Below are 26,543 nucleotides of genomic sequence, written 5' to 3'. Positions count from 1 at the left end.
TGCTAGAAACATTAGATTTGGTTGTTAAATGTTATAACACACAAATAACGTCACAATTATTATAACAATAGTAATATAATTTTGTTTCTGATTGAAGTTTTAGATGTTTTTTGCATTTGTCTTTGTCCTTATACTGTAACTCATTTGATAATGAGCCATTATCAAATAGCCCCCTATTGTTATTTGTGTTGTTTTTCTTCTTTAACTGTTACAAAAAATGATCATAAAGAAAACCTTATGAAAATATTATTTGGTACATATGAAAGTGTATGTTCAGGTTAAACTTCTAGAGATAGCATTGCTAGGTGTAGGATAAGACTATAATTATATTAGAGTTTTCAAAATTCTCTTCTAAAGGATATGTGCCATTGTTATTATTTAGTAGGAGAAAATTTAAAACAAAATGTAAAAAATGTTTAAAATATTCACGTGATTGAATGATATTCAGTCCTTTAAATTATGAATAGTAAAATGCATTCATTAACATTACAGTAAAATAATATTCATCTATTTGACATGTCAAAAACATATATGAAGACATGTATGTTTATGTACTTGTAATATATTTATACATAATCCAGCATTTATATGATTATTTTAACATACTAAAACCAAAGTGGAGAAAAAAAAATCTTCCAAAAGTATAGAAAATAATACACTCACACCAAGTATTTTTTTACATTTTTATGAATTACATAAATTTTTAGTTTTGTACTTTTATGACATATAATTGCGTCATATTACTGATACTCCTGCAAAGAAAAGTTAATCTTTTCAGACTCAATTAGGGTCTGTAGCATCTTTTTCATAAATTAAAAAAAAAAACACTTCGTCCTGGCACGGTGGCTCACGCCTGTAATCCCAGCACTTGGGGAGGCCGAGGTGGGCGGATCATGAGGTCAGGAGATTGAGACCATCCTGGCTAACATGGTGAAACCCCGTCTCTACTAAAAATACAAAAAATTAGCCGGGCTTGGTGGCGGGGGCCTGTAGTCCCAGCTACTCAGGAGGCTGAGGCAGGAGAATGCGGTGAACCCGGGAGGTGGAGCTTGCAGTGAGCTGAGATCGCGCCTCCGCACTCCAGCCTCGGCGACAGAGCGAGACTCCGTCTCAAAAAAAAATAAAATAAAATCACACACACACACACACACACACACACACACACACACACACACACAAACACACACACACTTCTAGGTAACATTTTTGGAACAACATTGTTTCTTTCTTTCTTTTTCTTTCTTTCTTTTCTTTCCTTCGTTCCTTCCTTCCTTCCTTCTTTCTTTTTCTTTCTTTCTTTCTTTCTTTCTTTCTTTCTTTCTTTCTTTCTTTCTTTCTTTCTTTCTTTCTTTCTTTCTTTCTTTCTTTCTTTCTTTCTTTCTTTCTTTCTTTCTTTCTTTCTTTCTTTCTCCTTCTTTCTCCTTCCTTCCTTCCTTCTTTCCTTCCTTCCTTCCTTTCTTTCTTGAGACGGAACAACATTGTTTCTTTTTTTTTTTTTTTGGAGACGGAGTCTTGCTCTGTCACCCAGCCTGGAGTACAGTGGCACAATCTCGGCTCACTGCAACCTCTGCCTCTCGGGTTCAAGCGATTCTCCTGCCTTAGCCTCTTGAGTAGCTGGAATTACAGTTGTCCGCAACAACGCCAGGCTAATTTTTATAATTTTAGTAGAGAAGGGATTTCACCATGTTAGCCAGGCTGGTCTCGAACTCCTGACCTCGGGTGATTCGCCCGCCTGGGCCACCAAAGTGCTGCAGTTAAAGGTGTGAGGCACCGCGCTGGGCTCTAAGTGTTTCTTATAACCCCCAAAACTTAAAAACATAATACTTTTCATTCTATATTAGCACTTTCTTTGGCTTATGAATAATTCATTCATATTTAGGGTATACTTTTCCAATACAACAAAATGCTAAACCTGTTTAAGTACTTTTCTCTCAGAAAGTTACTCTATATTAGACCACACTTTAAATAAATATCTTCTAATGTGATAGTTTAAATTCAAATCTATAAAGCCATTTATAAACAGAGAACTCATAAAATAATGGCAAACCTGAAATAATTCTGGTATGTATAGAACTTTGATTCTTTAAGTACTCCGAAATGCAAATTACATTCTTTTTGGTATAAATTTTCTCTATAATAGATCAACTTTATAAATTTAAAATTCTAATTACCATCTTAACAATGTGGCATGAAAAAAGAGTAAAAATTCCTGGTATTCTTATTTTACAGAGCATAAGGTTAATGATACATGTGGCTTTCTTTTAGGAAACTTTCTAATATAATATTCTGAAAATCCATGTTCTTTTGTTGGCTTGTTATTAAGCCAAACATTTATGGAATATTTTCCCTTTAGCTCTCTATGGATTTTTATAAGTTAAAAATCCCTTTACAGTTTTATTTTGAAACACTATTAATGTAAACATTTCAATGACTTTTTTCCTCTCAAATCAATATCAGTTATTTCACTGGCAAAAGGTAGAAGCTAGCTATTCTCAAATCCCAAAGCATTAATCAAGTAGCTGAAAAACATTTTGATGGACAAAGACCACACTGAGGACCAATGTTCTTGGTACATATTATCCCTTTTTGTGCATCTAAATCAAGTACAAGTAGAGTTGTCAAAGGGAATAGCAGATCTCATGAGAAAACTGAGGGAAAAATTAAGTAACTTAATGAAATCTGATAGCCTAGTGAAACAAAAGCTCTACCATGACAAAACAGAAAAGCCATGAGCTAGTGTACTGTGAAAAACAAAATACCATCTTCTATGTTACGGAAAAAATTGTTATCACTATTTCATTAGAAGCTATATGGGTTTATGATTTCTGCGATTAAAAAATTAGTGTTTCTGAGAGTTAATTTGATTACCACCTTAAAAAGAAATCATCTTTATATTAATATGTACCAAGTATAATAAAATGGACAGCAAATATTCCTAGCTAATAGTTATATAAATTCAATTTAATCATATTAAAATTCAAATAAGCATTTTAAACATTGTGTTAATGTAAGAGATGATTCCCAGTAATTCTTATTATATACACAGAAAAATTAAAGAATGCATCTAATTCTAACTTCTATAATAGGAATAATACATCAAATAAAAGCAAACTTTTTGTACCTATGTCTTATTTGTGTGTGTGTGTGTATATATGTGCATGTGTGTGTGTATTAATAGACGATGTTTTGGTGTGTGCGTATGTACAGATATATATTTCAATGACATATTTCAAGGAGATACATCTATTTCAAGGATATAATATATATTCCAAGAATATATATATTTCAAATATATGTCAAAGATATATATATATATTTCAAGGATATTTATGTGTGTATGTCAATATATGTACATATATATCATGTATGTATATATATGTCATGTATATATATATATATATATATAAAATAAGGATAAATTTCCTTTTGCAAATTTTTCCTGATTGTAGACCACATCAAAGGAAAGCAATGTTTTTGATAGAAATAAATTAATATAAGTCCACAAAAATTTACTTTAAACAAGTACCTGAACTAAGTCATAGAACTTAGCTTCATACAGATTATAATAATTAGCTGCAATTGATTGATGCTTTGTAAACAGATAATGAGAGATACTTCAAGCTTATACTTGGTGTTTCCTTCCAAAGGGTGGTAAAAATTCTTTCTGTAAGGACTTTTTTTTTCTTTTCCTTTTTCTTTTTTTTGAGACAGAGTCTCTCTCTGTCTCCCAGGCTGGAGTGCAGTGCCGCGATCTCGGCTCACTGCAAGCTACGCCTCCCTGGTTTTACGCCATTCTCCTGCCTCAGTCTCCGAGTAGCGAGTAGCTGGGACTACAGGCGTGCACCACCTATGCCTGGCTAATTTTTTTTTTTAATTTTTAGTAGAGACGGGGTTTCACCGTGTTAGCCAGGATGGCCTCGATCTCCTGACCTCGTGATCCGCCTGCCTCAGCCTCCCAAAGTGCTGGGATTATAGGCGTGAGCCACCCTGCCCAGCCAGGACTTCTTATTATATAATCTCACTTAGTACACTAGATACTCTAAGAGACTCCTAAGGCAGTCTAGGAAAAATATTAGAAAAATTTGAAATTAAATTTAGATTTCCTATAAAGGTAGCAATCTATGAGTTGGAAGTAGAAGTGGACAGGGAGAAATTTTCCATTCAACAAATATGTATTTTTCTTCTCTTTTATCAACACTACCACAACATAATTTTCAGCAAATATGATATCTATTATTACTATTTTAAACTATATAAAACCTCCTGCGTGTGTACTCTTTTCAATTTTTTTTAAGTTAACATTATTTTTAACTGACAAATTGTATACATTTATGGCATACAATGTGATATTTTGATATTGATATATGTATACAATGTGGAATGATTAAATCAAACAAATTAACACATCAACCATCCCATTACTTATCTTTTTTTGTAGTGAGACATTTGAAATTTAGTTATTTTGAAATACATAATACATTATCATTAATTATAGTCACCCTGCTGTACAGCAGATCTCAAAATTTATTTCATCTGCAACTCAAGCTTTATAACCTTGGACCAGCAACAACTCATTGTCTCCCCATCCTCGTGTGCTGTTTCATCTTAATGAATATTTTTATAATTATAAGAACTTTCATAGATGACATCTAGCCTTGCTGTTTTCCTCATAACGATCTCAACCACACATTCTCTTAACAAAAGGGCTTTTGGTTCACTGATACTAATTCTATGTAGTCACTGCAGAATTAAAGACCTGGTGGCAGTCCAGGGGGATCTGGCTCCTAAGCAAAGATTCAAGATTTTAAAAAGAATCATTCAGTGCAACACTATAAAAACAACTGCATGTTGGCACTTATGTTTAGACATTGCTAGTTGTCTATGCTGATTTGAGTTTAATACTTCATTCTAAAAGGCATAACGCAGTAATTTTTAAATACTTGTTGGATATAAAAAAGTAATATAGAAAATAATATAGTATATAGCAATATCCATACCTGTATGTTTTGTGAATGAAACAATGCATATTAATTTGTTATAAATTTTTAGAATTATAAAAAATTAGTGGCTTTTAGTTAATTTTTTTTCACCAAGTAATCATTGAGTGCTTTCTATATTTGTTTAGTTTCACCAGCACACCTCTGATAAATCGGATATGCTGATATACAATGAAGTCTAATTATACATTTAAAGCATATAAATCCAACTCTGCTCTGGAAGAAGAATAGTGTTCAGGGTAAAAAGAGTGTAGGGTGAATGCAAGCAACAAACAGAAAGAGGAGAAGCAAATGTAATTAATACTGTGTGGTTGATTTTACTCAGATTTCTTCTCAGTGCTTATGCTAGATGAATATGATATAGAAGAGTTGCGTCAGCTGTTCCCTCAGGTAGACCGTATTCCTCTAGTGTGAGTCTCTTGATGTACTGAGCCTGAATCTAGGTTTTATAATCTAGAATATAATTTTTATACTACATGACGTCTAAATGAAGCTATTCTTATCTAGGGCTCCAGCAACAACAAAGTGCTTAGTTCTTACTGACTGAAGGGACGTCAAGGAATTTTCAAGAAGCACATCACAAAGGAATTTTTGATTAAACACGATTTTCACCTCACCTTCTTTAAGTCTCAAATCTCAAACTCAGACCTCCCTAGATCACCCTATTTAAAATTTCTGATCATAGTCTTGACCCTTCCACTATACACTTAGAATTATTCTTTCTCTGTGCTATTTTTACTTTTCACATTGCTTTCAGCCCCTTCAAATGCATTATATAATTTGCTTATTTACTTAGCTTATTGATTTTTAAGTATGCCCTCACCAGTTGCAAGCTCCATGCAGGAATATTTTTTGTTTGGTTAAAGGATATATTCCAAGGACCTAGAATGGAGCCTGGTTGCTAGAGGGGACTTAGTCATATTTGTTGAATGAAAGCATGAATACATTTTCAAAAGTGATGCCCTTAGAACATTACCACTGGATAAGATGTGACTCCATTACATGTTAATAAGCACCCGTGGCAGATAATCATGTTTTTAAACAATGTTCTTATCTAAAAGTTATCTTTAATGTAATGGGAAAAATTATAGTCCATAAGCAAACCTGGAATATATAACTCAATTTTTAAAACTAAATGTTTTTTAATTTGTAAAAATAAACAGAAATATTTGAGATAAGTAAATATAAATACATGAAGCATGTGCGGGGGAGTCACTTTTTTCTAATAAATGCCAGAGCACATTCATACATGATCAGGAGAAGTACTGAATTTAAGAAGATAGAAGTAATAAATAAAAGCAAAACAGAAACTTTAATAAACTACAGTATATTAGCAGCATGATGAGAAAGCCTAATTGATAGTTATTCAATTCTTAGAACGGGGCTTAATCCACAGGCAGACATAATACATTAGCACAAGCACAAAAAACACTTCTGCTCTATCTAATAAAACAATTACAGTAAAAACTAATCATTCTTATTCCTAACATGAATACAGCATGATGAACTATTTTCATATTTTTTAGGACTGTCTGCAAACTGCGCCAGGAGCACCACCAAAATTAAATCTGAGAAAAGTACCAGAGATTGTGAAATACACAGATAATTGCATTGAAAAGTTTTTCAAAGTGTACATCCATAATGCAAATAATATTATTTTCCTCATGTGTAAGTAGAAAACTGTATTTATAAAGCAAATCCCACCATTTGGAAAGTGTGTTAAAATATTTGAAAAAATAAACAGTGGTATGAGCATCCATTAACAAACTGATTTATGCTCTATTCATACGTGAATGAGACAAAATACGTGATGCCACAGTCCAGTCCATTTTAAGTAGCCAAATTGAAACCCCTAATGATATTTAAACTAACAGTAATTAATAATAATTTAATATTTAATGAAATACCTGATAACATCAGAAGTCTTAAAGAAAACACTGCCAAGTTCAAGACTAAAAATGGCTTCTTATTAAATGTTAGTGTAAATCACATGCTAATGAAGGAAGAAACTGCTTTACTTAAAACTTTAGTGCATTTGTGGCTCAGAGAAATTTTTAAATCCTCTGACTATTCTGTGTCAATTTCAGGCATTATCTGAAAAGAAAACTTGAACTTAAAGTCAATCAACCTGTCACATTTTCAAAAACAATCTTCTTCAGGACATAAGCTGTCCATAAAGATGTCAAATTAATGAAAGTATCTGAATTTCTCACTGTCAGAATATAAGATCTTTAGAATATTTTGATTATGCATTCTCAAATATTGTAATCAAAATGCTATTTGTAGTAGTTCAAGCTATAAAATATTTACAGACAGCATATATACTACATTGAAACATCTGTTTATACATTTGATGTAATTAGATAAAAAACTTCCCTACCCCTCAATGTAATCTTGAAATGGGCAGCAATGCTACTTAACTACATCTATTCATCTTCTATCCTGTTTTAATAACACAGTGACACCTAAGAAATTATTCTTTGATCTTTCAATAAACTAAGCCTGTGCAGACAGAGGAACGTGGAAGAGGTTAAATTGGCATTGATTATTTAAGACACATTCATCATTTATTTAACAATCTCCCTCATCACAAAAACTATGGTGTTTATAGGCCTGTGCTGAGACACTCTGAATTTTTTTTTTAAGTCTTGCCATGTGCATTAGAAGTCAGAGCACATTGTAAACTAACATTAGTTTCATGTCTCCTGACAAATCTGGGGCAGGATAAAAGTAGTTTATTGTACAAATCTTTAAACTTATTCATGGCAGTGAATTTTTAATAGATTTTATTATAATTAATGTTTTCTGGGAATTCTATTTCTTATCTTAAGCAAAATGTGTAGCAACAGCTATTTTCCCACAGAAATTATATTAATGATGACATGTAGTATCATATATTCTGATACTCATATCAATAAAACATGATCCATAATAATCTGTAAAGAACAATTTGTGGCTAATGTTGGCAGCTTTAAGAAGAAAACAAAAGAGTATAAGAAACATCCATAATGTACAAGATTTCCACGAGATGTTTCTTGTTTTTGAATAAACACAATTTGCAAGTTATAAATAGATACATGTGTGTATAAAATATTTTTGAAAGTTAAAATAAGGTGAAACTATATTTCCTGAGGGTGAAACAGAACAAAATACTATAAATTGAAGAATAAATGATTATTATTGCATATAAAATATTTAAAAATATTTACAAATAAATATTGAAAATATATCCTGGTCATGGGAGAAATTGTACAGTTTATGAATCATATATTTCCAGTTATGTAGTTTATCATACTGAAAGTGTTTTACTTATTTTTGATTTGTTTAAGTATTTCCATCCCCAGTTTTTCACATGCAAGATGCCCTAAAGTTTAGTATTACAGTTACATCTAGTTACTTTCATAAGTTTTTACATGCATATTTTAGAAATTTAATTTGCTCATATGAAGGGGATTCTTTAGGGACTCATTGTCAAAAAAAGTATTATTCTTTAACCTTAATTCAATACAGTAAGATGCATTAAACTATCACTGTAACATACGAAACAAGCTAGGAACATTGAAGATTTAATGAGGATTAACAATTACCATGGCTTCATTTTACATTTTTATTTTCATGCTTAGAGAACTAAATGACATTGATATAAGAAATATCATAGAAATTAGAAAATTATGAGGCATGGATAGGCAAATACGTAAGAGGCTGCTGGTAACTATGGTGTTAGAATAACTATCCACAGATAAGTCATTTCCCCAGAGGTGTCGTTCATTCCTCAGTAACCAATTCTCACAAGCAATCACTAATAGTGTCACATAAAATTGATGGTATTACATAAAAGTCTTACATTTTATATTTATATTGTCATTTAAAAAGTTAGAATTCTGTCTCCCAAACATTGTTTCTTTAAATAAAATTGAAAATTTGAATCCAAATGTATATTTGTTTTCTCTTTTCCAAGCACATTACCTTAAATAAAAGACTAGACTCCCAACAAACGTCATGTAGTAGTAAAAAAGTGACTTCATTTTTCTGAAATTCAGTTAACTTATTTAAAAATTTGGGGCCTTGAAGTAAGTGGATTCTAATTTAACTTGTAGTCCCTGTGTTGTATGATGTTATATTAGAATAAGATTTAATGAAAATTATGATTTTATTACTCATATTGAACAAACTCTCTGTCTTGCAGATTTATAGATACAAAGGTTGTTATTTGTAAAACACATATCGGGTTTATATCCTAAGGACTAGCATATAAATATTTTCATTAAAAAATTTTTAGGCAGGGGGTGGTGGCTCACGCCTGTAATCCCAGAACTTTTGGAGGCTAAGGCACGTGGATCATTTGAGGTAAGGAGTTCGAGACTAACCTGACCAACATGATGAAACCCTGTCTCTACTACAAATACAAACAGTAGCCGGCAGTGGTGACGGGTGCTTGCAATCCCAGTTACCTGGGATGGTGAGGCAGGAGAATCACTTGAACCCAGGAGGCGGAGGTTGCAGTGAGCCGAGATCGCGCCAGTGCACTCCAGCCTGGGCAACAGAGTGAGACTCCATCTCAAATAACAAACAAACAAACAACAACAACAAAAAACCAAGTTTTTAGGCAGGAAAAAAATCCCTCACAAAAGACCAATATTGAACTACTTGTGGTAAATACTCTTTAAGGACCATAAAATTATTTCTTTTTAAAAATAGATGTCAACATAATTTAAGTAACATACAACACTGCTAGAAGCATTTCAATTACAAAATTGAGATCTAGAATTTAGATATCTAGAGTAAATATACCTTAAAATAAACATAATTGAATAATTTTTAATTCACATTTTTTAGTGTTGTTTTTAATTAAGAAAATAAGGTATATAAACACTTGAAAACAATTTGTGCAGTGATTCAAAGCTTTGGTTTATTTCCTAAAAGAAAAGTAGTTTTATATTAAATAAATTAATGTAATTTGCATGGCAACACAAAAGTAGCATCCAAGTTTGTTATTTAACATAATGAGACCATGCAGATAAACATATAATTTATCATTATTCATCATCATAAAACTTAAAATTATTTCTATTTTATTTCTACTTATGAGCAAAGTGCTAAAAATAAGAATAAATGTTTTTAAATAGAAGAGGGGGTCCTCATACATGTTAGCTACAAGATCAAATTAATTCCTTTATTTTTTCATCAAGAGGAAGTTGAAAGTCATGAACTTAGGCAAAATGCAAATTTCTTAGCTGTGTTTAAGAAAAAAATGGGTATTTATATCAATGTTTTCCCAAATCATCCAGTGTTACTAGATGTAATACTGTATTAAAACATGTTTTACAATCCTATTTTGACAGTTCAACAAGTATTTCGCATTAAGAGAAAAATACTTTCAATTAAATTACTTTCTGCTGCCTGCACTGAAGCCCAAGAGCTAAAACATTATTTTAAATTTTTCTTCAAAGTTGTTTTTGCTTTTAAGTGTCTGCATATAAAAATGATGTGCTTCACCTTTGCTGATTACAAACATAGTAACTTTATTAAACTGTTAATAAATAAATATTTTCTTAAAAAATAAATTGCCTTAGTCTTCTAATGCATATCTTCTACATGTCTGCAAATACACTAATTCAAAAGACTGTACCAAAATTGTTGATGTAAAAAAATTAATAAGGCATTGGTATGCTAGTTGGTGCCTGTAATCATCTTTTTTAGTTCCAGGAGGTATTTGGGGATTGTTTAAGAGCAAAAGATGAATGGTGCACCACTAAATCCTGTTAAATCAATGCATGGACACAGCAGCCACAGAGGTAAATAAGCTGTGGAGGTCTGAATACCAATAATGAAGTTAAAAATGGTTTTACAGAGCTACTTACATCATAGCCTAGTAGTTCAGTCTGTGTGGATTTATCTACTCTTGAAGCAAAAGCCTTCTGTAAATGCCGGACTTTTCCCTGCAAAATGAAAAAACAGCAACAACACATTGTTGGTGAAGTGTGTACTTCTACACTAATATTCTCCACTTATTAAAATTTGATTAGTGTATAATTCATGTTCTTCTCTGTGCATATGCTTTGCTGTGTTAGTGCTCTTAAAATAATCTTAAATATTTAGAGCTTTAATTTTTAGGTCACAACTGTCCCACCTTAAGCATCTTTTCTTCTACTGTAGGCGTCACTGAGTCAGAACCACAGTTCAACAGTAGAGTCATAATGTGCTTAAATCCAAGACCAAATGTCTATGCTTTGTTTCCTGTTATCTTTTTAAATAACTTAGTTGCTATTATTTTGCTGATCCAGTTTCAGAACACTTACATTTGAAATAAAAAATATTCTTCATAAAAGACCCAATGGATTCCATTCAGTTGGTTTTGTTATGCTTCTTCTTTCCAAAAACCTCTACACATTTAGGAATGTTTACCTTAAGAGACTGACACAAATCCGACCCTGTGATAACTAGGGAAGGGAAGTAATACACGAACGAGGTTGGGATTTCATATTTCAAATGCGAAACTACGTTTTCTGAGTAAACTAATCTGACTGTGCTTTTTTCTGGGAACTTCCCTTCTCATTCCTAAATGTGTCACTTAAAATGAGATCTTCAGTTTAATTATTATGTAATGTATTTACTAAATGCCTCTCACAGCTGAGAGTGTTGTACTCACTTGATCACATTTTATCTTCAAATATTTACTGTAAATACCACTCATGTTAAATAAAAACAATACAATTTAGGAAGTTTAAGTAACTTGAGACAGTTTTCAAAGAAATTCATGGGATTCCATGAGACTGTGCTTTCCACTTGCTTTAAAGCAGAATGTCTATCATTTTCTTTTCTTTTGAATGGTTAATAAGATAGTTATATAATACCCAAACGATAAAGGACTGTGATTTAATTCTTCCTTTCCCAGGATTGACAATGGTTATCAAGAACCTCACTCTCAAGAATTCCAGTTACACAAAACTCTTCCATCCTCACCTCCCTTCCTTTCCTGTTCCTTCAACTTCCCTCTTCTCCTTTTCCCCTCCCTCCCTATTCCCTCACACTTTCCTTCATTGCTGCTTGGTATTTTCAAGATTATCTGAGATGTTTATCAAAGTACGTACATAATTTAGGTAAATATAATTTAGTTTAACTCACTGAAATATAGAAAAGAAATATTTTATGTTCTATTAATGTCTCCTCACTTCTGACTTCCCTAATCACAAAACATCTAGTGCTGCTAGTCAGAGAAAAATTAGATGCAGATTAGATCATGCAGGAAGATGTTACATGAGTGAGTTAGAAGTTTTTAATTATTTGAAAAACATAAGTAAAAATGTGGCTGCATTTTCCAAACTAAATTTCAAATGAGAAAAACAATGTATTTATCTAGACATATTGATTGGGATGAAGAAAAGAACAGGGAGAGGTAGTAATAGGTAAAGGAGCAATAACATTGTCCATCACTGAAAGGTTATTTACAAAAGTTTGATTATCTACTTTTGAGATAGATTAGAATCATAAGTACATGAAAAGTAAATTTTGTTGCAAATCTGTAATTATATAAACTTTTTTGTATGAATTAGAGTCTATGCACTCATGTACAGAGCAGGAGAAAATAGCTACCAAATGCTTCCATTATGCCACAGCTCACATTTCTATTTCAAGGGCTTTCATCCTGAGGATAGGAGTTGGAAATTGTTAGTAACTTCTGGATTACTGCTCTGAGTTATAAGACTTAGAAAATTCAAATAATGATAAATAAAATTCCAAACAACTTTATTAAGCAATATACTAACCAAAACAAGAGCAAACAAACCAATAAAAACTTTAAATAAAGAACAGTTATCTTTGGAAATTAAATAAAACACAGACATTTCAAGGGAATGTCATTGTTACTCCCTCTTGCAGGCATTAATCACAACAAATGATGTATTTGAATTATTTATTATGGTATTACGTATGCACGTGTGCCATATTCAGATGTAGAGAATAAAATCTAAGTTTCCTATAGATTTAGGTACAAAAAATTAAGAATTAAATATTTTTAGCTCAATAGAAGGCCGTAAACATATGAAAGTTTATGACAAATGTCTATCACATACAATTAGAAGATTAAAGAAAGAATACATAGCTTTCAGGAGATGATTCTTGATGGAGCTCTTGCATTTCTAAATGGTAGATGGAAATTTATAGATTGATAAATTTAATATGTATAAAAAGAGTTTTATAGATAATTAAACAGAAAATGTACCACAAAAGTAGCTATTACTAGAGGGTAGAATTGCAGATAATTTTGATTTCTTATACAATAAATCTCTATATTAATTTCATAAATATATTTTATCAGAGATATAGAAACAAAGTATCATCATGTATTTTCAGTTTCACATTGATTTGATATAATGATTAAAGTCTTGACTAAAATTATTATCAGTTTATTTCAATATACAGAAATTTCACCTTCATGATAGGAATATATTTGTATTTTATAACTTTTTATTAAATGCATATTATGGTTATTGCTTAGAGGGGAGGGGACACTAAGGGAAAAAAAGAAAATACATCTCTTTCTATGAAGACACTTCCAGTGTGAGTCAGAAAAATAAGACAATTCGCATTCTGTAGGTAAAATACAGTTACCACGGAGAAAGCCCGAGGTGTGTGTGTATGGAAACGGTATGTTGGAGAGGGGACGTACAAGAGTTAAATAATTTGGAATGTAGAAGCTACTGACATCCCAGCTAAGACCAGAAAAACGAATTACTATTAGCCAATTTGAAGTGGAACTGAGTGATATGGAATCTAAGAAGGCAAAAGTAATTGCAAATATTTAGAAGTCAGAGAGACTATGACAAAGATATGCATAAACAACTACTACTTCAAAATTGCCTAAAGGGAGTCAATTAAAGGGACAATGTGAGGAATGAGATTAGAGTGGTAACTCAAGTTTATGCCAGAAAGGATAGAATGCTATGCCAAAAGATTTGAGAGTCAGCTCAATTTTCAAAATATGATTTTATAATTAAAGACCATAAAATATTTTAACTAAATGAGGATGGAACTTATTTAAATACATCCTTCACTTTATATTGTACATAAAAATGGATATATATATATGCATCCATACAGAAGGAAGCAATATGGAGAAGACAAACCGCGGAAGTGTGCTGAGCTTTGATCACCAATGAGTTTACACCATGTGATTTAAGGTGGCCCTCTTTCAGTATTCTCCCATGTAAGCAGACATTGTCATTCCTTCTTCTAATCTCTCTCAGAAGGATAGTGAAGAATTAAAACAACTCAATTTGTAGTAGATAAATTTTATAAATAAATCTATGCCCCTGACAAAATACCTAATTGTCTTTAAGTTTCCTTTCCAAGCAATGACAAAATACACCCCTTATTTTTTCACATTTATGATTAATAAAACGTGTGCTTAGAAAAAGCAAAAAAGGCTAGCATATTATGTAAAAAAGTAAAACTAAAATGAGATGAAAGTGACAGATTTTGTGATTTACATTGATTGTTAAATTTCCATGTAATCTGAGTCCTGAATATGTGGAGGTTTTGAGTTATATAATATTGCTATATGAATAAAAATGTTTCTCTTCTCTAAGTTTCCAAGTTATTTCATCTGAGATTAAAAGTAATCAATAATATTTGTATAATAAAAGTCAGTAACACAAATAAATATATATGAACCTAATAAAATATATAAACTTATTAAGGGTACTTAACTGTACTCACATTCCCTTTCCTTCTGTAAGCATTACCACTTTAATTATTACTACTAATAATAGATGCCATTAGTAGAATGTAGGTTATATGCCAGGCACTGTATCAAGTAATATATATCTATATGAATCCTCTCCAGAACATACAAAAGCTGTGTTTTTGTTCCTTTTATAAAAAACAGCAAACTGATACTTTGTTAATATCAGTTGCTAAATATCACACAAGACAGTAAGTGGAGCAGCCCAGATGAAAACCTTTTTTATTGGTCTCTAGACCCTAGTACAGTATCTCTACAAAGATACTATAACTCTTTTAAAAAGCTTACAAATAGTGTTGCTGCCTCCACATCACATATTCAAGGAAACATATCAAATATATATTTTTATACTTGCTGCATAGCTAGTAATTACAGATGGAAATAAAACTATTTTTGGTGTTCACCTTGTCTATATTTTCTTGCAGATTCAATACTAAGTCCATTTTTTTTTTTACTGTGGAAACAATTTAAGATTACTTAAGATTTACCAATGTATTTCCTGTAAAAGCACAATTCCACAGAATGCCTACTAATATAAATATCATCAGCAATGCATTTTGGAGCATAAGTTTGGAATAAAATGATAAAGTCAACATAGAGTTAAACACAAAATTGGAAGATGTCAAACAAATAAAAACTAAATGTTGAAAAGGCATGAAATCCTTTTGATAGCAATGATATTATCAGTTCAAGCAGAGTAATCTAAAAATATATTCTGTTTAAACTATTAAAATCATTTCTTTGATATGTGAACTCTGTGTGTGTGTGTTTGCGTGTGTGTGTGTGTGTGTGTATTTTACACACTGGATATTCATAGAATCTGACTCCATGACATATCTTGTCTATATAAAAAGGCTGGGTCCTAATTTTTAGGCTTTTAAAATTTAGTTTTATTACTAATATATATATATCTCTCTTGAATGAGCATGAAAGATATAATAGGTACCACAAATATATCCATGTTTTTTCATTTGCACGTGTGCATACTCAAGTACACGCCGCTGAGGAAGCACTGAAGAGGAGGAAACGTGGTAGAAATCAAAACCAAGACAAAGCCATGGCAAAGCCAGTACAATTGGCTTTTAAAATGAAGTCTCAAGTGACTAGGGATATCTAATGTCTTTTACTCTAGCTATTCAGTGCTGTAAAACGAGCTGAAATAAAAATACTCAATAATCCCAAAAAATCAGTCCAATTTATCCCAAATTTCTATTTGAATTACCTACATAAAAGTTGATGAAATTTATCAACAAGATGAAAAATATGAACTTTCAAAAACTTGGAACATGATGGCCTACGTGTAGTAGTTTGCTTTAGAATCTATAATAAAAAGAAATGTACACCATTAATTAATACAATTAACAGAAACTAGTATATAATAGTGATTACATACTTACTGAATATGTACCTTGAGGCTGAAGGAAAGAGAAAACATTTGGTTGCTATCCAAAATTTGCAAAAGAAAGTTTGGCAAAAGATAGGTAAAAGCTAGAAAAAGATTTTTTTTTAATGTAAAAGGAACACAAAGTCTGCTTAAAATAGTATAATCCTAAATTTAGATCCTAAGTCATGAATCTAAAGGTAAAGCTTATGGAAAGAGAAATATTCTAGAAAAACTGACACTGTAAAAGAGGGGGAAAGCTAACTTTTCAAATTGAAAAGTAATATAATCCAACATGAGAAAATTCACAGCCTTCTGAGACAAGTTTAAACTAAAAATTAGGTGGGACAAAGAGAATTTGACCATCATCTTGTAAGGGACTTCAATGTCAATAATAAAAGATTTTTTTTAGGTGTTTATTTTCTTTAATCACTGAAATAAAATCCTGATGTAATTTTTTTGATCTTTTTTTAAAAATTATACTTTAAGTTCTAGGGTACATGTGCACAAAGTGCAGGTTTGTTACATATGTATACATGTGCCACGTTGGTGTGCTGCACCCATTAACTGGTCATTTAACATTAGGTATATCTCCTAATGCTATCCCTCCCCCCTCCTTCTACCCCACAACAGGCCCCAGTGTGTGATGTCCCCTTCCTGGGTCCAAGTGTTCTCATTGTTCAATTCCCACCTATGAGTGAGAACATGCGGTGTTTGTTTTTTTGTCCTTGCAATAGTTTGCTGAGAATGATGGTTTCCAGCTTCATCCATGTCCCTACAAAGGATATGAACTCATCATTTTTTGTGGCTGCATAGTATTCCATGGTGTATATGTGCCATATTTTCTTAATCCAGTCCATCATTGTTGGACATTTGGCTTGGTTCCAAGTCTTTGCTACTGTGAACAGTGCCGCAAAAAACATATCTGTGCATGTGTCTTTATAGCAGCATGATTTATAATCCTTTGGGTATATACCCAGTAATGGGATGGCTGGGTCAAATGGTATTTCTAGTTCTAGATCCCTGAGGAATTGCCACACTGACTTCCACAATGGTTGAACTAGTTTACAGTCCCACCAACAGTGTAAAAGTGTTCTTATTTCTCCACATCCTCTCCAGCACCCATTGTTTCCTGACTTTTTAATGATCACCATTCTAACTGGTGTGAGATGGTATCTCATTGTGGTTTTGATTTGCATTTCTATGATGGCCAGTGATGATGAGCATTTTTTCATGTGTCTCTTGACTGTATAGACGTCTTCTTTTGAGAAGTGTCTGTTCATATCCTTTGGCCACTTTTTGATGGGGTTGTTTGTTTTTTTCTTGTAAATTTGTTTGAGTTCTTTGTAGATTCTGGATAATAGCCCTTTGTTAGATGAGTAGATTGCAAAAATTTTCTCCCATTCTGTAGGTTGCCTGTTCACTCTGATGGTATTTGCTTTTGCTATGCAGAAGCTCTTTAGTTTAATTAGATCCCATTTCTTAATTTTGCTTTTGTTGCCATTGCTTTCAGTGTTTTAGACATGAAGTCCTTGCCCATGCCTATGTCCTGAATGGTATTGCCTAGGTTTTCTTCTAGGGTTTTTATGGTTTTAGGTTTAACGTTGAAGTCTTTAATCCATCTTGAATTAATTTTTGTATAAGGTGTAAGGAAGGGATCCAGTTTCAGCTTTCTCCATATGGCGAGCCAGTTTTCCCAGCACCATTTGTTAAATAGGGAATCCTTTCCCCATTTCTTGTTTTTGTCAGGTTTGTCAAAGATCAGATAGTTGTAGATATGTGGCATTATATCTGAGGGCTCTGTTCTGTTCCATTGGTCTATATCTCTGTTTTGGTACCAGTACCATGCTGCTTTGGTTACTGTAGCCTTGTAGTATAGTTTAAGTCAGGTAGCGTGATGCCTCCAGCTTTGTTCTTTTGGTTTAGGATTGACTTGGCAATGTGGGCTCTTTTTTGGTTCCATATGAACTTTAAAGTAGTTTTTTCCAATTCTGTGAAGAAAGTCATTGGTAGCTTGATGGGGATGGCATTGAATCTATATTACCTTGGGTAGTATGGCCATTTTCATGATATTGATTCTTCCTATCCATGAGCATGGAATGTTCTTCCATTTGTTTGTGTCCTCTTTTATTTCATTGAGCAGTGGTTTGAAGTTCTCCTTGAAGAGGTCCTTCACATCCCTTGTAAGTTGGATTCCTAGGTATTTTATTCTCTTTGTAGCAATTGTGAATGGGAGTTCACTCATGATTTGGCTCTCTGTTTGTCTGTTATTGGTGTATAAGAATGCTTGTGATTTTTGCACATTGATTTTGTATCCTGAGACTTTGCTGAAGTTGCTTATCAGCTTAAGGAAATTTTGGGCTGAGACGATGGGGTTTTCTAGATATAGAATCATGTCATCTGCAAACAGGGACAAGATGACTTCCTCCTTTCCTAATTGAATACCCTTTATTTCTTTCTCCTGCCTGATTGCCCTGGCCAGAACTTCCAACACTATGTTGAATAGGAGTGGTGAGAGACAGCATCCCTGTCTTGCACCAGTTTTCAAAGGGAATGCTTCCAGTTTTTGCCCATTCATTATGATATTGGCTGTGGGTTTGTCATAGATAGCTCTTATTATTTTGAGATACATCCCATCAATACCTAACTTATTGAGAGTTGTTAGCATGAAGGGCTGTTGAATTTTGTCAAAGGCCTTTTCTGCATCTATTGAGATAATCATGTGGTTTTTGTCTTTGGTTCTGTTTATATGCTGGGTTACGTTTATTGGTTTGCGTATGTTGAACCAGCCTCACATCCCAGGGATGAAGCCTACTTGATCATGGTGGATAAGCTTTTTGATGTGTTGCTGGATTCAGTTTGCCAGTATTTTATTGAGGATTTTTGCATCAATGTTCATCATGGATATTGGTCTAATATTCTCTTTTTTTGTTGTGTCTCTGCCAGGCTTTGGTATCAGGATGATGCTATCCTCACAAAATGAGTTAGGGAGGATTCCCTCTTTTTCTATTGATTGGAATAGTTCCAGAAGGAATGGTACCAGCTCCTCTTTGTACCTCTTGTAGAATTCAGCTGTGAATCCGTCTGGTCCAGGACTTTTTTTGGTTAGTATGCTATTAATTATTGCCTCAATTTCAGAGCCTGTTATTGGTCTATTCAGAGATTCACCTTCTTCCTCGTTTAGTCTTGGGAGGCTGTATGTGTCCTGGAATTTTTCCATTTCTTCTAGATTTTCTAGTTTATTTGTGTAGAGGTGTTTATGGTATTCTCTGATGGTAGTTTGTATTTCTGTGGGATTGGTGGTGATATCCCCTTTATCTTTTTTTATTGCGTCTATTTGATTCTTCTCTCTTTTCTTCTTTATTAGTATTGCTAGTGGTCTATCAATTTTGCTGATCTTTTCAAAAAAGTTTTTTTTTTTTTCCAAAAAAAAGCTCCTGGATTCATTGATTTTTTGAAGGGTTTTTTGTGTCTCTATTTCCTTCAATTCTGCTCTGATCTTAGTTATTTCTTGCCTTCTGCTCGCTTTGAATGTGTTTGCTCTTGCTTCTCTGGTTCTTTTAATTGTGATGTTAGGGTGTCAGTTTTAGATCTTTCCTGCTTTCTCTTGTGGGCATTTAGTGCTATAAATTTCCCTCAACGCACTGCTTTAAATGTGTCCCAGAGATTCTAGTTTGTTGTGTCTTTGTTCTCATTGGTTTCAAAGAACATCTTTATTTCTGCCTGCATTTCGTTATGTACCCAGTAGTCATTCAGGAGCAGGTTGTTCAGTTTCCATGTATTTGAGTGGTTTTGAGTGATTTTCTTAATCCTGAGTTCTAGTTTGATTGCACTGTGGTTTGACAGATAGTTTGTTATAATTTCTGTTCTTTTACATTTGCTGAGGAGTGCTTTACCTCCAACTATGTGGTCAATTTTGGAATAAGTGCAGTGTGGGGCTGAGAATAATGTATATTCTGTTGATTTGGGGTGGAGAGTTCTGTAGATGTCTATCAGGTCCACTTGGTGCACAGCTGAATTCAATTCCTGGATATACTTGTTAACTTTCTGTCTCATTGATCTGTCTAATGTTGACAGTGGGGTGTTAAAGTCTCCCATTATTATTGTGTGGGAGTCTAAGTCTCTTTGTAGGTCTCCAAGGACTTCCTTTATGAATCTGGGTGCTCCTGTAATGGGTGCATGCCTATTTAGGATAATTACCTCTTCTTGTTGAATTGATCCCTTTACCATTATGTAATGGCCTTCTTTGTCTCTTTTGATCTTTGTTGGTTTAAAGTCTGTTTTATCAGAGACTAGGATTGCAACCCTTGCCTTTTTTTTGTTTTCCATTTGCTTGGTAGCTCTTCCTCCATCCCTTTATTTTGGGCCTATCTGTGTCTCTGCACCTGAGATGGGTTTCCTGACTACAGCATACTTATCGGTGTTGACTCTTTATCCAATTTGCCAGGCTGTGTCTTTCAGTTGGAGCATTTAGCCCATTTACATTTAAGGTTAATATTGTTATGTGTGAATTTGATCCTGTCATTATGATGTTAGATGGTTATTTTGCTTGTTAGTTCATGCAGTTTCTGCCTAGCCTCGATTGTCTTTACATTTTGGCATGTTTTTGCAGTGGCTGGTACCGGTTGTTCCTTTCCATATTTAGTGCTTCCTTCAGGAGCTCTTGTAGGGCAGGCCTGGTGGTGACAAAATCTCTCAGCATTTGCTTGTCTGTAAAGGATTTTATTTCTCCTTCACTTATGAAGCTTAGTTTGGCTGGATATGAAATTCTGAGTTGAAAATTCTTTTCTTTAAGAATGTTGAATATTGGCCCCCTCTCTCTTCTGGCTTGCAGAGTGTCTGCTGAGAGATCAGCTGTTAGTCTGATGGGCTTCCCTTTGTGGGTAACCTGACCTTTCTCTCTGGCTGCCCTTAACATCAACATTTTTTCCTTCATTTTAACTTTGGTGAATCTGACAACTATGTGTCTTGGAGTAGCTCTTCTCGAGGAGTATCTTTGTGGTGTTCTCTGTGTTTCCTGAATTTGATTGTTGGCCTGCCTTGCTAGATTGGGGAAGTTCTCCTGGATAATATCCTGCAGAGTGTTTTCCAACTTGGTTCCATTCTCCCCGTCACTTTCAGGTACACCAATCAGACGCAGATTTGGTCTTTTCACATAGTCCCATATTTCTTGGAGGCTTTGTTCGTTTCTTTTCATTCCTTTTTCTCTAAATTTCTCTTCTCACTTCATTTCGTTCATTTGATCTTCCATCACTGATACCCTTTCTTCCAGTTGATCGAATCAGCTACTGAAGCTTGGGCATTCGTCACGTAGTTCTCGTGCCATGGTTTTCATCTCCATCAGGTCCTTTAAGGACTTCTCTACACTGGTTATTCTAGTTAGCCATTCGTCTAATCTTTTTTCAAGGTTTTTAACTTCTTCGCCATGGGTTCGAACTTCCTCCTTTAGCTTGGAAAAGTTTGATCCTCTGAAGCCTTCTTCTCTCAGCTCGTCAAAGTCGTTCTCCGTCCAGCTTTGTTCCATTGCTGGCAAGGGGCTGCATTCCTTTGGAGGAGGAGAAGTGCTCTGATTTTTAGAATTTTCAGTTTTTCTGCTCTGTTTTTTCCCATCTTTGTGGTTTTGTATACCTTTTGTCTTTGATGATGGTGACGTACAGATGGGGTTTTGGTGTGGATGTCCTTTCTGTTTGTTAGTTTTCCTTCTAACAGTCAGCACCCTCAGCTGCAGGTCTGTTGAGTTTGTTGGAGGTCCACTCCAGACCCTGTTTGCCTTGGTATCAGCAGTGGAGGCTGCAGAACAGCGAATATTGGTGAACAGCAAATGTTGCTGCCTCATTGTTCCTCTGGAAGTTTCATCTCAGAGTGGTACCCATTCTTGTGAGGTGTCAGTCTGCCCCTACTGGGCAGACACATAATTAGCCTCCCAGTTAGGCTACTCACAGGTCAGGGACCCACTTGAGGAAGCAGTCTGTCCGTTCTCAGATCTCAAGCTCCGTGCTGGAAGAAACACTACTGTCTTCCAAGCTGTCAGACAGGGACATTTAAGTCTGCAGAGGTTTCTGCTGCCTTTTGTTCGGCTATGCCCTGCCACCAGAGGTGGAGTCCACAGAGGCAGGCAGGCCTCCTTGAGCTGCGGTGGGCTCCACCCAATTCCAGCTTCCAGGCTGCTTTGTTTACCTACTCAAGCTTCAGCAATGGCGGGCGCCCCTCCCCCAGCCTCACTGCTGCCTTGCAGTTTGATCTCAGACTGCTGTGCTAGCAATGAGCGAGGCTCTATGGGTGTAGGACCCTCTGAGCGATGCGTGGAATATAATCTCCTGGTGTGCCGTTTGCTAAGACCATCGGAAAAGCGCAGTATTAGGTTGGGAGTGACCCAATTTTCCAGGTGCCGTCTGTCACCCCTTTCCTTGGCTAGGAAAGGGAATTCCCAGACACCTTGAGCTTCCTGGGTGAGGCGATGCCTCGACCTGCTTCAGCTCATGCTTGGTGTGCTACACCCACTGTCCTGTACCCACTGTCCAACAATCCCCAGTGAGATGAACCCGGTACCTCAGTTGGAAATGCAGAAATTAACCATCTTCTGCATCGCTCACACTGGGAGCTGTAGACTGAAGCTGTTCCTATTTGGCCATCTTGGAACCGCTCCCAAGATTATTTAAATAAAACAAAAGCAAGAGAGACAGAGAGAGAATCATAGGGATTGCTTAATGATGCCAAGGCCAAAGATGAGCTCAGGAATGAAAATGCAACATTATACAGATCACATTGATCATTGTCACCCACCTTTAATGGGGGCATACCACTGAAGACATCAGTAGAATCTTCAAGAAACACAGCCAAGCAAATAAAACCTCCTCTCATGGAACACAAAATTTTTGGGAGCTATCAAGGAGACACTAAACTTTATTAATATAATTTTTTTGTTGTAGAAAATTGCTAACTTGAAAAAAAGGGAGACTTATAAAAAGAACTCTTATGCAATCATTACCCAGATTTAACAATGGATATTGGAATTAAATAAGAACACAGGCTGGCTCTCTCCACGTTGCTAAGTTCCTGCAGAGAATGCTAGGAAGTCCTTAGAAATCTGGATTTGGAATGTGCTTTTTAAGTAATTATCAAAGTATACTTTCCAAGATAAGAGGTTAGAACATATTTTATTCCATGGTTTTTAAAGCTTTATTTATAACTTCAATATTTAGACTTACATTCTGTAAGCCTTCATTCATATTCTTGTCCTGGGACCCACAAGTGTTAATAGTTGGCCTGTTACTGAGATGCTTTCAGTTTTTGGGTCCCCATACCTCAGGAAAAGCAATGTGAGGTTTTAAAAAATTGCAGAAAAGGACAAAGAGATAGGAAACTTATTTCAGGTTTGTATGTTTAAAAAATGGGTCAAGACTCTAAACACAAACAGAAACGAAGGAACGTCAGTAAATCAATAATACAACATCTGGATAACATATTTATTTTTATTCAGCCTTATGCTACCTGAACTAGAAAACTGCCTGACATCCTTCACTGTGACCACTCTGAGAGCAGATTGCAGGTGATTTTTACAAGAAATAATAGGGCTTACAAAATTAAACAGTATACTTTATATTTATGGAATTGAACACCTATAAGAGATTGTACAAACTAAAAATATGACTAGATTTAAGAACTTGGGTGATTTCATTTATGAATGAGATAGACTGATAAAAAATATGAATTGGAAAACTTAGTATATTTAGAGATCGAAATCATTAGGAATACTTGTACCCAGATAAGTGTGTGTCATATTCTAGATGTAAAGGATATGTAGTTTTGTTTTGCTTTTTGTTTTTAATGAGTAATATGGTTTGATTCTGTGTCCCCACACAAATCCCATGTGAATTACAATCTCTTTGTATCAGGGGAGGGCCCTGGTGGGAGATGATTAAATCATGGAGGCAGATTTCCCCCTTGCTGTTCCCTTGATAGTGAGTTCTCACGAGATGTGGTTGTTTAAAAGGATGGCCCTTCCCACTCTGTTCTCTCTTTCTCTCTCTTTCTCTCTCTCTGTCTCTCCTGCCACCATGTGAAGAAGGTGCTTACTTCCCCTTCTCCTTCCATCATGAGCATAAGTTTCCTGAGGACTCCCAGTCATGCTTCCTGTTAGGGCCTGTGGTACTGTGAGTCAATTAAACCTCTATTCTTTACAAATTACCCAGTCTCAGGTAGTTCTTTATAGCAGTGTGAAAATGAACTAATACAATGTGAGTTGAATTATGATTTCTATTTCAATTCTAAAATTTCCAATTTCTAGATTTTTTCAAAGAGTACATTGCAGTATATTTAAACACTGGCAAAGTTTCACTAATAATGGATTATACAAATATATATTTGATTTCTTTAGTACTTAAGACAGGCTAATCCATTTCTTCTAGTTTAATACTCTTACCAATAAGGTAAAGCTAATTAAGAAAGGCCTCGTAAAGAGGGACATAAAAGAGATGGCTTTGAGTTAGATCCTTTAGAAACTAGAAACACAAATTTCCAGGATAAAAACAGTGGACATTTAGTGACTGATCAGGAAAGGCATGATAGAAACTCTGATTGGAAATATCATCCAAATTGTTTTGGCTCTGCCCCTCCACATTCAAGACATCAGTTAATTACATCTCTAAAATGTATTTCACAATCACTTCTTTTTATATCTACTGCCTCCACCCCAGCCTACTACCTAGGGTACAGAGGGGAGTGAAGTATAGATGTGTGCTGGGTGTGTACAAGCCACCACCACCTTTTATTCCAATGGCCTCTGCACTGTCTGGAACTGTGTACCTCCAAAATTCATGTCTACTTGGAGCCTGTGAATGTGACTTTACTTGGAAATACGGCCTTTGCAGATATAATCACATTAAAAAGAGATTATACTTGATAAGGATTGGCCACAAATCAAATATGACAAGTGTTCTTTATAAGAAGAGGGACATTTGGACACAGCTACACAGACACACAGAAGAGAGGGTCATGTGAAGACAGAGGTAGAAACTAGAAAGTGTAGATCCATCTACAAGCCAAGCAACTTCAAAAATTGCCAGCAACCATTTGAAGCTAAAAGAGGTCAAGAAGACTCCTTTTCTAGAGCCCTCAGAGGAAATATGGCTCTGCCCACATATTGATTTCAGATTTATGGTCTCAAGAAAGACTTCTGAGAAAATAAATTTCAATTGTTTTAAGTCAGCCAGTTTGTGGTACTTTGTTACGGAAGCCACAGGAAACAAATACAGCCTCCTAACTCATTTTCCTGTCTTCATCCATACCTTCTCCACTCCACAGTTTCTGTAAATAATAGCAGAGTAACATGAAAATGTAATTTGGATCACATCAGTCTCCTGCTTGAACACATTAACAGTTTTCCATTCCAATAGAGTAGTCATGAGGCACAGGTGACAAATAAGCACCTGAAATGCAGCTGCTGTAAACTGAGATGTTTGTGTCAAATACACACTGGATTTTAAAAGAATCAGTACAAAAAAGTTTCACTCACAAAATATTTCATGAATAACTATATATTTATTGCATCTTAAAATCATACGATTTTGGATATATTCATTTAAGTATAACATATTTAGCATACTAAATTACACACATGACTACCATTTGCTTCTTGTTTTATACAGTTATTGCAGCATTCTGGTTTATATAATAAAAATTAAACTTTTTACCATGATGTACAGCCAGCCCCTGCCTTACATCACCTTATCTATTTTACCACCTTCATCTCATATTAACACAACTCTTTCACTTGCAAACATGACTCTCCTCACACTCATTTTCTTTCAGTTTCTTGAATGGATCAAGATCTTCACCACTTGGGGAAGTTTTAACCTACTATTCCTTCATCTGGAATCTTCTGCATATTAGGTGCCACTGCCTTACAGATATTCTTTTTAAAGTAGATTCTTATCTCCAAGTGATTCTCTGTCTTAATATCTTTTTTGCTAAATGTCATTTTGACTGACAATTATTTCTTTTATTTGTGGTTTGCCTATGTTTGGTCTGCCTTCTGCACTAGTATTTAAGTTCCTTAGAGCAGGGACCATGTTTATTTAGTACTATATTGACTCCACACTTCCTTATATACTTTTAGGCACACTCTAGATACTCTACTGTTTTTAATAAATGAAGAATTGGGTGGATGAGAGAATATGCATAAGGCTGGAGTGGCATCAGAGATCAGCTTTTGAACTTGACATTTGCAGACACATTTGCTATTGGAAGTTAATATTGATGACATGACAAGTCCAGCAAAATTTCTGACATTTGTATCATATATAAATTTAAGTAGGGAAAGATTGGAAATGAAATCTGAACTAAGGGTTTATTCCAGTAATTCTGGTCTGCAAAGATACTTTATGATAAGACAAAAGAAAGTAAGAAAAAAAAAACAGTACAA

At 34.3% G+C, this 26,543-nt stretch overlaps 1 protein-coding gene across 5 annotated transcripts in view; it reads right to left on the bottom strand.

Annotated features, from left to right (window-relative positions):
* The window catches only part of CCSER1 (coiled-coil serine rich protein 1), a 1,490,059-nt gene that overhangs the window by 687,224 nt on the left and 776,292 nt on the right, over window positions 1-26,543 (bottom strand). For all 5 annotated transcript variants that reach the window (XM_055111625.2, XM_034958922.4, XM_003829898.4 and 2 more), the window contains one exon: window positions 10,859-10,936. In XM_055111625.2, the coding sequence (XP_054967600.2) occupies window positions 10,859-10,936 (78 nt within the window). The remainder of the gene's footprint in view (window positions 1-10,858; window positions 10,937-26,543) is intronic.

Source organism: Pan paniscus, chromosome 3 (assembly GCF_029289425.2).
Source record: "Pan paniscus chromosome 3, NHGRI_mPanPan1-v2.0_pri, whole genome shotgun sequence".
NCBI classification, from domain to species: Eukaryota; Metazoa; Chordata; class Mammalia; order Primates; family Hominidae; genus Pan; species Pan paniscus.
Note: the sequence above shows the minus strand (reverse complement) of the source record. Positions and strands in the feature narration are given on the sequence as shown.